The 16,240-nt window shown below is 42.8% G+C and overlaps 1 protein-coding gene across 1 annotated transcript in view; it reads left to right on the top strand.

The window, feature by feature from the left end:
* Positions 1-16,240, top strand: part of WDFY3 (WD repeat and FYVE domain containing 3) — a 321,115-nt gene that overhangs the window by 210,048 nt on the left and 94,827 nt on the right. The window contains exons 29-33 of the mRNA XM_075604516.1: positions 843-937; positions 2,875-2,995; positions 7,270-7,487; positions 8,226-8,461; positions 12,953-13,087. Of these exons, the coding sequence (XP_075460631.1) occupies positions 843-937; positions 2,875-2,995; positions 7,270-7,487; positions 8,226-8,461; positions 12,953-13,087 (805 nt within the window). The remainder of the gene's footprint in view (positions 1-842; positions 938-2,874; positions 2,996-7,269; positions 7,488-8,225; positions 8,462-12,952; positions 13,088-16,240) is intronic.

Here is a 16,240-nt window from a genome sequence, read left to right as displayed (position 1 = left end):
TTGATCTTAGTGCCCTATGGCACCTATCCATCCTCAGGTCTGACTCTGACTTGCCTGGGAGGATAGATGCCATCCACCGGGTCAAGAGGGCCTCTGGGTCTAGAATGTCCTCAGGTATTCCCCTGACCCTCAGGTTGTTCCTTCTGTCTCTGTTCTCGCTATCTTCTTGCCTGGATTCGAGGTCAGCTATCCTTTCCTCCATAGCCTGCACCCGCGAGTGTGTCTCCTGGTGCTGTTTGGAGCTTTCTTCCATCTGCTCCTCCAGCTCATTTGTCCTGGTGACGATTTGAAGTATGTCTTTGCGGAGCCCCTCCACCTCACCTCTGAAGAATGTTTTTAAATCAACAAGCAGACGGGAGATTTCCATTTTTATTATTCTGGAGTGGCCCGCTGCGGCCGCTTCTTCCTGCAGATCTTGGGCCGAATCGGAGTCAGACATTGCCAAGAGCTCCGCTGCCCCGGTCTTGCTCTGGCCGATGAGGTAGGAGCGCATATCGGATTTGCGCTTTGTTCTTTGCCTGGTCGCTGCCATGTCGCCTCCGGTCTCCGATTATATTCTGGGATATGTTAGGGATTTCTAGCGCTGATTTTGAAGTGTCCAAGTTTGGTTTTATTATCGTTTATTATCTATTATCTGGCGGCGGTTGGCGGAGCTGTGCAGTTACACCACCATCTCCAACCTGCCGCGCATGCGCATCCAGTAACGTTCCTTTTTAAGAAAATTAAGTACATTTGTTTGGGAGAAAAGTGCTTGGACAGTAGAATTATTAACTAAATGTGTGAGTAAGAAAATATGAATTTGTCAAACAGGTTATACTGTCTTTCTCATTCTGCCTACACAGGTTTGGCCAATTCATCTCTTCAACGTTACCTACGTTTGCAGTGTGTGAGAAGTTTGTAATTATGGAAGTAAATAATGAAGAGAAACCTGAAGCAGGTAGGTGGTTCCTCATTGCCTTACTGCCGTACAGTGTCAGATATATGATTTTAGTTGTATAGAAAAACACACACAAGGGATCTTCAACCTTTTTAGAACCACAGAACACAGAATTCGTTGGGACTCTGTTGGACCCCTTAAATATGTATTGTGACTGTGTGGAATCCATGCCCAATTACCGTATGTTATGTACATGAAATACTATTGCTGTGCTTGGGCTTATATTTTGTAACATACTGTAGGGTAAAATACAAATGCTACATATTATAGTATTGAAATCCATTCCGCTTGTTTATAATTTTATAAATTACCTGAATCGTGCCGCCTGTACTTGATACTTGAATGAAGATTATGGTTGAAACATCTAGACTGATGGGTCATATCATATCCTTATTCTGCAGTCACTTCTTTTACTCGCCGTAACTTACTTGTGTACCTGGGTCTATTATCCTAACATTCCACACGGAATCTCTGGTAGCCCAAGGTTCCATGGAACTGAGGTTTAACACCATTGCTATACACACAGTACCCCGCAGCATGCGATTCTGTTCACTGGTGCTTGAAACCTGTATGTGAGGGCAAAAACACACAATGCCGCATACACCAGTAAAAGCAAAATGTAAAGAAGATAATTAAATGCTAAAACCAAAGCAGCTAAACCCCACAGAGATACACATGTAAACTCAAAGTGAAAGGGATTACTCACAATTTTCCAACAGCATGATTAATGTAAGAAGGATACTTTAATTAGTCTTCCAGGCAAGTGCTGAGGGAAAAGCAATGCTTTTGTGTCACGGCCTTTTCTCAAGCAAGTGGTATCATGAAATGTCGTTTTTTTCCCCCTCTGCTCTCGTGCGCAAGACTTATCCTTATTGCGTCAATCATGCTGATTTAGAGTCATGAGTAAACATCCCTGGCTGTGCGAATACCTTTCCCTTTGTGCAAGAGCAATTCACTTGGTAAATATGGTTTCAAGGTTTTAATATTAGAATGATTGCATAACGCTTGTTCCTGTACCAGCATTGTATACCTCTGTGTAGAATGCTCTTTAGTCTCATTTAAAGCAGCAGTGCCCTTCTAAAATATTTCTTTTAGAGATATGTACGTGTATTTCATGTTAAACATTGTGCACATTTTCAAAACTATTCAAGAGTAAATCTTTACCCGTGATGTGCCCTTTAGGTTAAAATGGCTTCCTGATCATTGAATAAGAGAGACAATCCTAGCGACATCCTCTCATGCGTTAGGTTCTTGGCTGTGACGTCATTGGCCTTTCTTGCTCCTGAAAATGTAGATGTAGTGGGTCCCCATGATAATGCTGGGCCAGTTCTGATCAAGGTGGCCCTTTTTGATTCAGATAAGTTGACTGAAGAAAATCATGCAGGGTGATTTACAGTTTTAACCATCACATCTTTATAATAATAGTTGTCTCATTTAAGGAACAATAAAACATACTGTATCTGATTTAGCTTTATTGAGGCTGCTGCAATTTGTGAGAAGCGAGAGGTGAGGGGGTATTTGAGATCAACAATGTTTCCCCAACCATGGGGGGGAGGGAAAGGGGAGAATCGCTCATTTGCAACTATGGCAGCATTGTGGCCAGCCCCCATTTTGTCAGAGTTCATACTATTTGGATACCATTTGTGGTTATACTTGATAGACTAGAACAATATCATTGTCTAATGCAAACGGTTTGCCATATTTTGTACACATTTTTTTCAATTGGTAAAATTGACACTTTTTTGCATATCATTCAGTGTCGTTTGCATTGATAATTTCTATTGAGTGCTGGGAACATTCTCTGTGTTCTTATTGCCAATTTAGAGGGACTCGGGGCCCCTCTTTTGTTCCCGTGCACCACACCTTCATCTGTTAGTAATTTACCTCTATTGAGGTGCTGTTAATACCATATACTCTGTATTCATGTGTCTCCCAAGGTGCTGAAGATGATTTCGGAGGACTTGTTTCAGCTAATCTTATCCTGCTAAGAAACAGACTTTTGGATATGCTTCTCAGACTTCTGTACACCACAAAGGAAAAGACCACAGTCAATCTGCAGTAAGTACTATGGGAGTCGGCATGATATATAATACTGTTTGTTTTTTTCTTTCTTTCTTGTATAGCTCTAGTTCAAGGAAACTGCGTGACTTGCCCAAGGTCACGAGGAGAGCTGACACTGGGATTCAACCCGCTCTCACCCAGTGACCTTACCACTGAGCTAGTCCTTCAGCCTAATAAGCACAACTAGGAGTAGAGCTGGTGCTGGGACAGGGGTGCAAATCTTCATCCCTCAAGTACCCTCAACAGGTCAGGTTTCCAGGATATCCCATATTCGCACAGGGGGCTCAATCAGAGGCTCAGTCAACGAAGCATGGGACTAATTGAGCAACCTGTGCTGAAGCATGGGACTGATTGAGCCACCTGTGCTGAAGCAGGGATATCCTGAAAACCTGACCTGTTTGCTGTGGGGGCTTGAGAACTAAAGTTGAGCCCCCCTGCGCTAGAACATAGACCACATGTACAGTATGCCAATCAGTAATTAGCCTGATCACGCTGTTCTGTGCTTTACTCTGTCTATTTCTCACAGCGGTCTGGGCTCTGGGTTTTTTTATTTTTAGAATTGGTTAAAGGATTTTAATTACCCTGGTTACAGTATTGATCATAGACCTCTGTGGATACAAAATAAAAGAAAAAAAATGAGCAATGCTACAGTATATTCTTAGTCAATTCAATCTATGTCCTTGTAACAATAAGCAACGACAGCAGAGTGAAGGAGTATCATATGGATTATTGGAGCTGATTAACGTCATCATGTGACATGTTTCATACAGCACTTGATTAATGGCGCATTACTACAATCATATTTTCACCCGCTCTTCATTGAGCACTATTGGCCACAGTACCCTCCATACCAGGAGGTAAATGCAGACGGCTCTAATAAGTGACTTGTAAAATAGAAAACAGACTTTTTACCATGTATAACATTGTATAACATTGTAATCTGGATATATTCACTCGCCTTGCAATGGATGCCTGTTGAACTGTACCTTGTTTATTTTAATTGTTTTTCTGACTTCCGAGCATGATGATGCTTCATCCCTAATTCCTTTTTTTTTCCCCCATCATATTTTTTATAACCTTTTACAAGTCCAATAAATCCCAAAATGACATTTTGATACGAGAAGCAAAGTGTGATGAGAATCGATTTGCCGGTCTGTCAGAATCAATACTGTAACATGCCAAGAAATCTCCTATGCTAATGATACCCTATGGCTCTGTAGTGGTTACCCACAAAATCACTGTAGTTACATTTCACCTAATGCATTCTTGCGGATATCCATGTATGACAGATTTTTTACCATTTATTGGCAGACTGACTCAAAGGATGTATATTGGAGTCAAATATCATGTTATTTTTTCATGTTCATCAGCATTATCCTTTATATGCAATAGGTTTCTCCTCCACTAATTCCAATTGCTCCTTATCACTTACTGACCCGACTCACACTCGGGTAACTACAATTGATACAGGGAACCTTGTTACATCGATTACATGACACACAGGAGTTATTCATTCAGTTGTGGTATTGCCTTCAATGGGAGATTCTGTGTGATGGTGTCCTGATTAGCACTATCGCAGTTTATGGGATAACCCCACAGGGCAAAGCTCTTTAGATATTTTTCAAGGTTTATTGTATATTTATGCTGTAAAAACATAAATAGAGAGGAGAGAAATTTCAGATCCCACTTTTCTAATATAAAGATTAGCTTAGTTGGTAAAATATTTTGTGGCATTACTATAGTAATTGTCATTCATCCCACTTTATCCACTTATGCAAGTAGATTACCTTGGGCTGTTTTTGCATGGAGAGAGAATAGAGGGTCATATATTAGAAGACAAAATATAGTCCTGAATGGATTATAGTGCTCAGAAGAAATAAGGGACATGCGCAATGCAATCATCTAAAAAGTGCTGAAAATGATATCATTTCTAACTCGAGTTCCCGTGTAAAGGTGACAACTAGTAAATACTGGGGCTTGTGTAGAGAAGATAATGTCTGCCTGGAACCTTCAGACTTAAAGATAGCTGAAAGCTGTCATACAAAGTAACCAGACATAACAGCGGCAGAGTATTCTTCACATGTGGAGGAGGACACAAAGCGCAAGAACTCCTCTCCAGGGTGGGGATTAGCACAGGGAATCAGATAACGACGTTGGCAGCATATGTAGGAAGGAAAAAAGAAAATATAGCGCAACACAGTTTTTATTAACAAAAAGTACTAGAGCAAGGAGCTCCAATTCACTCTCATGCTCCAGAATAAAATAAGGCAGTTTAACCACTCTGGGTTCAGTAGAGACGCAGCTCTGCTCGGCTCTATTCAGCTTTCCTCGTCTCTCTCTTCCGCACTTCGGGCGGCGTCTGACGTCACGGACCTGTTCCTCCAATCCTCCACTGGTAAGGGAGGGATTGTCTGGCTCCGTAGCTGGTGTCAGTGTCCGCGCAAGATATTTCAGCGGGGAGACGCAGAGAAAACAGCTGACGGCACAGCAGAGAGTCTGCAGAGAGTCTGCACTGCTTCACAGGTCAAAGCACATAAGATATCCCTACACGTTTCATCCGAATGGCCGGACTTCTTCAGGGGTGGCACCCCTGAAGAAGTTTGGCCATTCGGATGAAACGTGTAGGGATATCGTATGTGCTTTGACCTGTGAAGCAGTGCAGACTCTCTGCAGACTCTCTGCTGTGCCGTCAGCTGTTTTCTCTGCGTCTCCCCGCTGAAATATCTCGCGCTGACACTGACACCAGCTACGGAGCCAGACGATCCCTCCCTTACCAGTGGAGGATTGGAGGAACAGGTCCGTGACGTCAGACGCCGCCCGAAGTGCGGAAGAGAGAGACGAGGAAAGCTGAATAGAGCCGAGCAGAGCTGCGTCTCTACTGAACCCAGAATGGTTAAACTGCCTTATTTTATTCTGGAGCATGAGAGTGAATTGGAGCTCCCTGCTCTAGTACTTTTTGTTAATTAAAACTGTGCTGCACTATATTTTCCTTTTTCCTTCCTACATATGCTGCCAACGTCGTTATCTGATTCCCTGTGATCTTTTCCACCCTGGAGAGGAGTTCTTGCGCTTTGTGTCCTCCCCCATATGTTACTTTGAGAGATTGAGAAATCTCTCACACCAGCTGCATCTCCTCTTGGTGATATTTATTGTTTTATTTTTTATGTATTAATATATATATTTTTAAAGGTTTGCGCTTACTTTCCTTGTACCTATTCTTCACATGTGTCTGTACTGTAGCACATCCATACAATCGAAGCAGATTGACAATGGCGTAACCACAAAACCGTCCTCGCATGCTTATGAGTCTGGTCGTCCGTTCTGTGGGTCATAGGGAAGACCTCCATGTGCAATTCTGCTGGATACAGAAGCAGGGAGAAAAATGGGAAAGTGCGGTGCATTACCAGTAGGAAAAAATGCTGAAATAGAGAGGTAAACTCCAATAAAAAATATGTATTTAATTAGTCGTGGTACAAAAGGAGGTTAAAAAACACCTGTGCTTTTCATGCCGTAGCACTTTATCAAGGCGTGAAACGTTTAGCTGGGTCGATACTGCGTTTTATTTTTTCTATGACTAATTAAATACATTTATTTTTTATTTTTTATTGGAGTTCACCTCTCTCTTCCATTATTTTTGCCACTGGTATTGCACCACACATTCACATTTTTCTTCCTGCTTATGCTAGAAGACACCTTTTGGTTCAATGTGTTTTCTGGTGTGTTCTGGAATAGCACTGCTTAGTAAATATGTGTCAATGTCTGTCGGTAGACTGCAGTATAAAGCATTGAGAAAATATGTTCCCATAAAGTATAGATTCCACTTCTAGTAGGGTTTCATGGTTGTACTAAAGTTTAGCCTTTCTAACGTCTTCAAGACTCCTACCTAGAGATGATCTACCCATACATATCCTGGGAGATTTGTTTTCCACTCCTTTGAAGGTTATATACCAAGTACTGAAAAAATCTGATCTGATTTTGCTAACCCAAATCGCACTCCGGTGACTACAATTAATACACATCCTTGCCACACTGATTCATTGGCACACACGGCAGCTTGACACACAGTTGATTAATCTGGGATCGTGCTGATAGGACACTATCGCACGTAAACGCACGCTGAAGCCAATGGGAGTTTTTGTTGGATAATCTCTCTGTTGGAAGTCCACAGTTCGATGGATAATCCCCATAGGCCCAGTTGGTTTTGAATTGGTGTTTGATGTAGCATTGCCAGCTATGGCTAATATGCTGTTCTTGCCGTTTTTTTTGTCTAGATCTTGTGAAGAGCTGGTCAAGACTCTTGGTTTTGACTGGATCATAATGTTCATGGAGGAACACCTGCACTCCACCACAGTCACTTCGGCCATGAGGATTCTTGTGGTTCTGCTGAGTAACCAACATATCATCATCAAGTTCAAGGAAGGCGTGAGCGGAGGGGGTTGGCTTGACCACACAGATTCTGTCTTGACCAATAAGATTGGTACTGTGCTAGGTAAATGTCCTTTAATACGAGGTGGAAGTCCACTTCACCAAGTGTGTTCTTTTACGATAAAACCGGAAACTGCTCTAAATTGTGCTTTCTCATTTTAGTTTCCATATAAAATGCACAAAACGCATGAATCACAAAACCTTTGCTTTCTGTATTTTTACTGTACGTTTGATTTTGTAATAGCAGAATCTTTAATAAAAAAAATTATGATGATGGGCCAGAGCTCTTTAGATATTTTTGAAAGTTTATTCTATATTTATGTGGTAAAAACATAATTGGAGGGGAGAACAATAGATCCTGTTGTTTAAATATAAAGATTGGCCCTGATATTTTAAAAAGTCAAAACACCTTAATCCAGGGGGGCTCCACTCCAATCCTCAAACACCCCACCAGGTCAGGTTCTCAGGATATCCCAGCTTCAGCACAGATGGCACAATCAGAGGTTCAGTCAAAGACTGCATCACCTGTGCTGAAGCAGGGACTGGTTGAGCCACCTGTGCGGAAGCTGGGATATCCTGAAAAGCTGACCTGTTGAGGGAGGCTTGAGGACTGGAGTTGAGCTCGCCTGCATTAATCCCTGAGCAAGTCACGTAATAACAACAATAGAAAGAAGCAGTGAAGGGAAGATTCCCTTTAGCCAGATTTCTCAATCACTGCTTTCCGCATCTTTTAATTTGTTGTTTCTGTAAGCACCCTTGCTGGCCACCGTGAGATTATTGCTATTTTTTTTTGTTTTCTTAGGATTCAACGTGGGAAGGAGTGCCGGTGGCAGGTCAACACTCAGGGAGATTAATCGCGATTCTTGTCATTTCCCCGGCTTCCCGGTCCTGCAGTCGCTGCTCCCCAAGCACACTAACGTACCCGCACTTTACTTTCTGCTCATGGCACTTTTTCTGCAGCAGCCGGTCACTGAGCTGCCTGAGAACTTGCAGGTCAGTGCACCTGTCGCCAGCAGCCGAAGTAACCGATGTGGCCAGGTAGGAATTAGCCAGTAAGGCATGCACATCTTTTTCGCTCTTAACCTCTGTAGAGCTGGAAGTGACTGCGGTGTAGTGCGGCCTTTGTTCTGTTCAACAGGGTGAAGCCAGCCGTGCGCTGCTTGCAGCTGGACTCTAGTGAAGAGAGGCATCTACAGCAGTCTTCATCCTTTCGAGTATACAAGGGTCCATCCTCTGCTTAGCACAACTACCAATATGAAGCGATCCGTGTGGCACTCATTCGTATTTGGGATATGCAGGACAGCGATTACATCACTGACTCGCATCCCTTCGCATTGCGAAAGTTGTAATTCCCAGAAAATTTACAGCTGCAGTTCAAGCTGCCGTTTAAAAAATAAATAAATATATATATATTTTTTTTACCATTCAATATGTATACATCAATACAATCTGCACACCGACAAGTGATTAGCTAAGCTGCAGATCGATCCGTTCTCCTGTAATCTATCGCTTGCTCCGGGTTATTTAATTCCGTTCTTGCACAGCATTGTGGGTAATGTAGTCCTGGAATATGATTGGCTGGGCAGTTACTAGATACAATTGGTGCAATGCTAGAGAGAGGGCGGGGCTCAAGAGCCAGCGCCTATCAGATGGGGGAGGGACTGTCACTTTGGATGTGCTTCCTACATTAGAAACATTAATAATGTCTTTAAAACATTTTTATTTTTTTTAATTTTATTTAAATGCTACAAGTATTTTCTCATAGTACAGAACTGATTTATTAAAAAAAAAAACACATGTAGGATATTGCTTGACTTGCTGCTTTAAAGGAGCAATACATGCGCTTTTTAAAAATTATTATTTTTAGCAAGGGATTGAATCAGGGGGTCTCCTGAGCTGAACCCCATTAATTTAAGCCCCTGCTTCCCGAGATACAGACCTCCAAAGGGGGTGCCGGTATCTCGGCAAAGTTTCAAGCTCCCGCGTCGCGCAAGCCGAAACTGATGATGTCATGGCTTCCTATTGGCCCGCAGGGCACGGGAGCTATAAAACGTGATACAGTACCTGCTAGCCGAGTGGCTACCGGCACCCTTATGGAGATAAGGATCTCTGGAAGCAGGGGGTCTCCGGAGCTGAAATGAATGGGGTTCAGCTCCGGAGACCCCCTGCTTCAATTCTTTGTTAAAAAAAACATCGACCGCTTGGATTGCCTCCTTAAAGACTGTGGGGACTGGTTATCAAGTATTACAAATGGCAATATTGTCAATAAATTGACCTGTGTACATGTAATTTCTTCACTCGGGCTATTTACTTGGTGCATTAACTAAAATTAGTTTTGTAAAGTATCTACCATTTCTGCATTAGTCATTCTGTGTTACTATCTCGCTGCATGTCCAAACTCAAAAGCTATACTTTTTACTACACCCATACACTAATTAAAGTGTTCCACCTGTAGTTTAAGGCCAGGTGTCTTGGTGTCACTTTGCCGAATTGATAGCTACACCGGATGTTTGAAACATACTGTAGAATTTGAAAGCAAATAAACGCTGGTTCCGCCTAGTCAGCACATTGTTCGATTTGTTGTTAAACCTCAGATTCGAAAGGATCCTTTGGTTACTTTCAGTGTCGTAACTACATTTTTTTGGACCCCCCTGCAAAATTGTTGAAAGGGCCCCTTGGATTCGTCCATACTGTATTTAACATAGCCTTGTGTCTCTGCCAAGCATCTTTGAATGCCCTTAATGTATTCGCCTCTACCATCTGTGGGAGGCTGTACTGCAAATCCACTGCACTTTCCAATGAAGACATACTTTCCTAACATATCCCCTGAGCCTCTCACCCTCCAGCGGCAAAGAATGACCGCTTGTTCTAACACTTCTCCTTCTCAGAGATATGCTTCTCTCTTCTACCCGCTGTTCACTCTACACCAGTGATTCTAAAACCTTCCCCCCCTTCCCCCCCCCCCCCCCGGGAACACCGGGTTTTAGGAATGAGCAATGCATTTGGAAACAGGTGAATTTACCTAGTTTGCATATGAATAGGAAGTTGGATGGTTATCTGAGAAACCTGGCTTGACTCAGGGCCCTGGAGAGACATTTAAGAAGCACTGCACTGTACGCTCTATATCTTCTCCATTCATGGAAGCAAGATTAGATTGGCACATTATTTCTGGAGCTGATGTCCTCAAACTGTTTGATCTGTACTGTCTTGTGATGTCAGCTTCTAAATGAGCGTACTCCATAATATATATTCCATTTGTCCACTAAAGAGCGCAAGATACACTCTGACCAGCCCTGGTCTTGGTAAACCGTTTCCCACTTGAATGACTTGTGAGAACTAAGAAGCATGTCCTTCAGTCTTTCATATTACATATATGTTCCTGTATAAGATGTATGTGGTATAGTAAAGTTCTTGTGTGAATACACAGTGTAATTGAATCCCCCGTAACATATACCATTCCCTGTTTCTATTTTCTTTTTCTCCATTTCTACTTGAAACTATATAATAGGCATGTAATCATACAACTGTGCAATGGAAAAACAGTGCAAAAATGTGCTAGTATTATAAATGTGATATATAATGGATACAATCGGAATATAACTTAAAGTCCAGTAGGTTGCCTAACGAGTCTCGGTGATTGTCTCCACAATCAAAAGTACTATGGTGACAAAAAGACCTGTCTGGCGCCAAAGATGACACTCGTAGATAAACAACACAGGGAAAGTCCTTCCGGTAATTCTTATCCGTCTGTCAGATCCACATTTTTTTCCACATTTTTCTTTTACAAGTTCCAACGAACATATAGAGGAAAGGGATACAAAAGAGTGCACTAATAGTGCATTATCTTTGGTATACAGGTCCAGTATCCACTGGGCAATGTTGAACAATAATAAGCTGAACACTTCAGTATAAAATTAATACATCTTCAAAGAATGTTATTCAATGGGTTAATAAACACTAAGATATTATGACATGAATGCTACCAAATGAGCTGTCGATTTGAATATCAAGCTTCAAACGATCCTGATAGGACCAACTCTCCGGCAAGAGTAAAATTGAAATCCTACTCACATTTAGCACCTAGCACTTGTGCCTCGTAAGTAGGACCCTTTAAAACAGTTATCTCCCGGCTGTATCTTCCTTCCGAAGCGGCAATCTCCTCATGTCTGCCGTTGTTTAGCTGCACGCCTGGGAATAGCACTCTCCCTGTACGACCGCAGATGGTGACGTCACTGCCTTCAGGATCCAGCTACGGAGTCCCTGTCCCACTTACAGCTGCCACCTGCAGAGCCAGCCTCTGGAAATCCACATCCCTAGTGGGACAGGGACTCCGTAGCTGGATCCTGAAGGCAGTGACGTCACCACCTGCGGCCGTGCAGCCATACAGGGAGAGTGCTATTCCCAGGCGTGCAGCTAAACAACGGCAGACGTGAGGAGATTGCCGCTTCGGAAGGAAGATACAGCCGGAAGATAACTGGTTTAAAGGGTCCTACTTACGGGGCGCAAGTCCTAGGAGCTAAGTGTGAGTAGGATTCCAATTTTACTCTTGCCGGAGAGTTGGTCCTATCAGGATCATTTGGAGCTTGATATTCAATATACAGCTCATTTGGCAGCATTCATGTCATAATATCTTGTGTTTATTAACCCATTAAATAACATTCTTTTAGGATGTATTAATTTTATACTGAAGTGTTCCGCTTATTATTATTCAACATTGCCCAGTGGATACTGGACCTGTATACCAAAGATAATGCACTATTAGGGCACGGTTTTGTATCCCTTTCCTCTATATGTTCGTTGGAACTTGGAAAAGAAAAATGTGGAGCCTCAATCCATCTGACAGACGGATAAGAATTACCGGAAGGACTTTCCCTATGTGGTTTATCTACGAGTGTCATCTTTGGCGCCAGACAGGTCTTTTTGTTACCATGTAATCATACACGCTTCATCCCTATTACCTCTTTGGGAGGAAATGGCCGCCATGGCAAAAGTGGCTAAAAGCCTAGAAATACATCTGTTTAAATGATTCTACATTTAAAAATAAAATAAAAATAATTCCTACATTTGATTGGCAATGAAGAGATCCCATGGTTTATAATACGAAGTCTTTAGCAACTATTACCTATTGTGGATAGATCCATTGCTGTGATACATTACAAATCCTACTAACAGCAAACTGCTTGTTTCCTTTCGCTGCCTATGACAACTACTACTGAAAAAATAATTTGTAAGTCCTAACGTGCAGTTTTCCTGCTATTTGCATTTTCATATTGGTAGAAGGCAGTGTGCCACCCTTGCTCCAGCGGGCAAGGATGTGTTCACCTGCTTTCATTTTCTTTTGAGCTCATTGCTGTTTCTCGAAGAGAAAAGCTGTTGAGTCGAGTGATACAAAACCGGGCCTTGCCTATAGTAATCTTATGAAGATGGCGGCCCAGCTAGAACCAATGCGCAGGTTGAAGGCTTCAAATCCCAGGTTCTTTTCAATGTGCAGCTGCCATCAATCTGAGACAACGTTGTTTCTTTTTCTAGTTTGATTTGGACTCCATCTGGACTTTTATCTTTGGAGTTCCCGCATCCAGTGGAAATGTGTTCTCCTCCATCCACAATGTTTGCACAGAAGCTGCCTTGCTCCTACTGGGCATGCTGAGGACCATGCTCAATTCTGTAAGTATCATGTACTGCGACCACCTGAGCATACAGTATGTGCAGCAGTCAATGGAGATCCTATGCAGGGGAACCGCACCTGGCGAAGTCACTCTCTACATGTGCAGTGGGATGAGAAATGCTTGTTTGTTTGTTTGTTTGTTTTCCTCCTTTATTGAAAGTTTTATGGGTTTAAAAAAAACACATTGGGAAGGATACAGAAAAAAGGGGGTGGAGAGGGTGGTGCACATCATATACATTTTAAAATTCAATTAGAAATGCATGTTTAATAGAAAGACACATTACATGGTTTTCAGGTATAATTTTATTGAATTATGCAAAAATATATAATCTTCTGTTCGTAATTGGGTTTGCACCATGTACATGTTAATAAAGTGGTTAATAATTACTTAATACCTAACTTAACAGCATGCCTGCAGGGAGTTGCAATTCTGCTCCTATTTGTTTTTTTAGTAAAGATTAGAGATGGGTGATTTTGTTGTTGTTTTTGTGGTTTTGGATCTGCCCCACACTTCCTAAAAGGATTTCCATACCAACTACGTATATAGAGTTGATAATAAGCCTAAGGCTAAGGCCCCGGTCACGGTGCTCTAATGCGCGCCCGCGCTTTTGGCTGCGCGTTCCGGCGATTCCCTGGTCTGCAGCTCACTGCAGGAGCAGAGACCGGGGGGGGGGCGTGGCCATGACGTCACCCGGCAGGTTCGCCCTCATTGGCTGAACCGCCGGGGGGCGTGCCTAGCCGCTCGACGCGAGTTCCTGCTCTCAATTCTATTGAGAGCAGGAGTAGCTCTCGCGCGAGCGCTGCGGCCCCCCCCCTCGCAGCGGGCCCGGCGGTGGCGGACGCTGTAGCAGGCAGCGGGGGCAAGGCCTAAGGCACCAACCTAATGACTGGAATGGTGTCAGACCCAACAGGACTAGAACCCACAACCACTGCTTTTCTAGGTCACAGCTCTAGCAGTGTGAGCTAAACCAGCTGATTTTTGTATCACAGTCACATCATACTTTTGAGCTGCTCACTGCTCACACATGTAATCTAGCTATTAGCATATCAGGTGTGCTCCACAAGGAACATTAAATTATTAACAAGGAAGTGGATGTGGGCTGCTTTTAAAGGGGGGAGGTTATGCCCCCAAATGGCTATGGTATAACAGAACAGGAACAAAAATATTCTCTGCCATCTGCCAGTGCCAGACACATACTGAATTGAAATATTTTATTTTAAAATAAAAAAAACTCTACAAACGGCAGGATGCTATTCCACTTGCTTGTCATAGCACACAACGTGTTATTGTGTTAAGTCTAAGGCACCTTATGAAGAATGGGGTATTATGTCAGACCCAACAGAATCAGAAGTTGAAGCCACACAACCTCTGTTATTCAGAACAACAGCTCTAGCAGTGTGCGCAAAACCAGCTGATGGGTTGCAGTGTACACTGTCTACTACAAGCATACCTCCAAGGGATATCTATTTTGTTGATTGTATTTGTAACCTTGAAAGCACTTCAAGCACAAAGTACTAATATGTACTGAGGGCTATGAGTTAGCTAGACTTTGCTTAGCCATTAGCATGACTCCCTAATTTATTTGGAGGGACGTGTGTGTGTGTGTGTGTGTGTGTGTGTGTGTGTGTGTGTGTGTGTGTGTGTGTGTGTGTGTGTGTGTGTTAAAATTAGAATGCTCTCCCTCTCCAACGGATTAAGAGTCCGTCCAGATTGTAGTCCATGGAGGATTTGAATGAATCTGCCTGGATTTTAAGTATGTAATCCGCATGCAGATTTTTGTGTGCGGAGCGGAATGGATTTTTTCAAAATGATCTGCAGAATTCCGGGAATCTGATTTTGACAGTTTTGCCCATCACTACTTGCCTGCTGGAAGTTGTGTTTGTGGCTACAGTATTATTATTATAAAACATTTTTGTCAGTAACACTCAAAGTTTATAAATATAGACTTTACTAGTCCCCATACCAAACTGAACTTTGTAACTAGAATTGGAACTGTTCGAGATTTATAGAACCCGATCAAAGGCTGTTATATGTGTGTTTTCATTTGCTTGTTACTTTTAAGCAGAAATGGCACTCAGTCGTTTTGAACCTGGTGTACACAACAGTTCGTGGATAAAGATACAATATGTGAACATTGAGGAGTACTGTAATATGTTGCAGATCCCACTGGCATATTGGCTAACTCTTGACTAGTATACACCACATGCAGTAAATCCCCAAATAAAAAGCTAATGAAGCAATAAACATAACGGAATGAGAGAAAAGGGGGAGTGGGGTATGTGAGAGGAGAGAGAGGAAGGCGGGGGAGAATGAGAGGGAGGAGTGTGAGAGGGGGGGGGGACTCGCAGGTCGGCTAAAGGGGGTGGGGACACACACCCATCTCGGCTCAACAACTCTGGGTCCGGGTTGGGTCGCGCTGACCGCGCTCATGCTTGAGCGGTGACGTCGCCAGCTCTCCAAGCGTGAGCGCCGAGTGTCCTAGCTATTTCGCAAGCGGGCGCGGGTGGGCATTGTGGGCAAACTGAGCACGCTTCAAAGTCTCTCTTTTTTGTTCATCTAAGCGCCAAGTGTAGGTGAGCGTGTGTGCGTGAGCGGGGACGGGACAATTTAAATTGCTGAAACTAAACTCGGCAAGCACCGAGCGGTCGTCACGCTCAGCGCTAGCGTGGCCGCAGCCTAAGATCTCTGCGATCTGAGAACTTTCTCTTGTTGGTCAATATTGACAGGCACGGCAATTATAACTTCACTATTTCATCATTTCCCAGAGTAAATTGTTGTTTTAATGTACAATTCGTTCTTTAGAGAGAAATAAAGGAAATGAGAAGATGCTTTAAAATAGAATCTTGTGTAATTGTTTCATTCTGCCTACAAATTATGTTAGTAGTCAATGCACTGGAAACCTACAGTATTACAATACTCAAAAAAGGTGTTATTGCTAGAGTGCTACATTAAAAGAGCAATTCATGCCCTTTTTTATTTATTATTTTTTAACATTTGTTTGTGGTAGGGGGTCTCCGTGGGCTGAACCCTATTTATTTCACCCCCGGAAACCACCTGCTTCCAGAGATGCAGACCTTCAAAAGGGGCTGCTCATCTCTTGGCAAAGTTTAAACCTCCCGTATAACGTGGGCCAATAAGAATCCTAACTTGA

The sequence above is a fragment of the Ascaphus truei genome, chromosome 1 (assembly GCF_040206685.1).
Source record: "Ascaphus truei isolate aAscTru1 chromosome 1, aAscTru1.hap1, whole genome shotgun sequence".
In the NCBI taxonomy this organism is placed as follows: Eukaryota; Metazoa; Chordata; class Amphibia; order Anura; family Ascaphidae; genus Ascaphus; species Ascaphus truei.
This window is presented reverse-complemented; position numbering and strand designations above follow the sequence as displayed.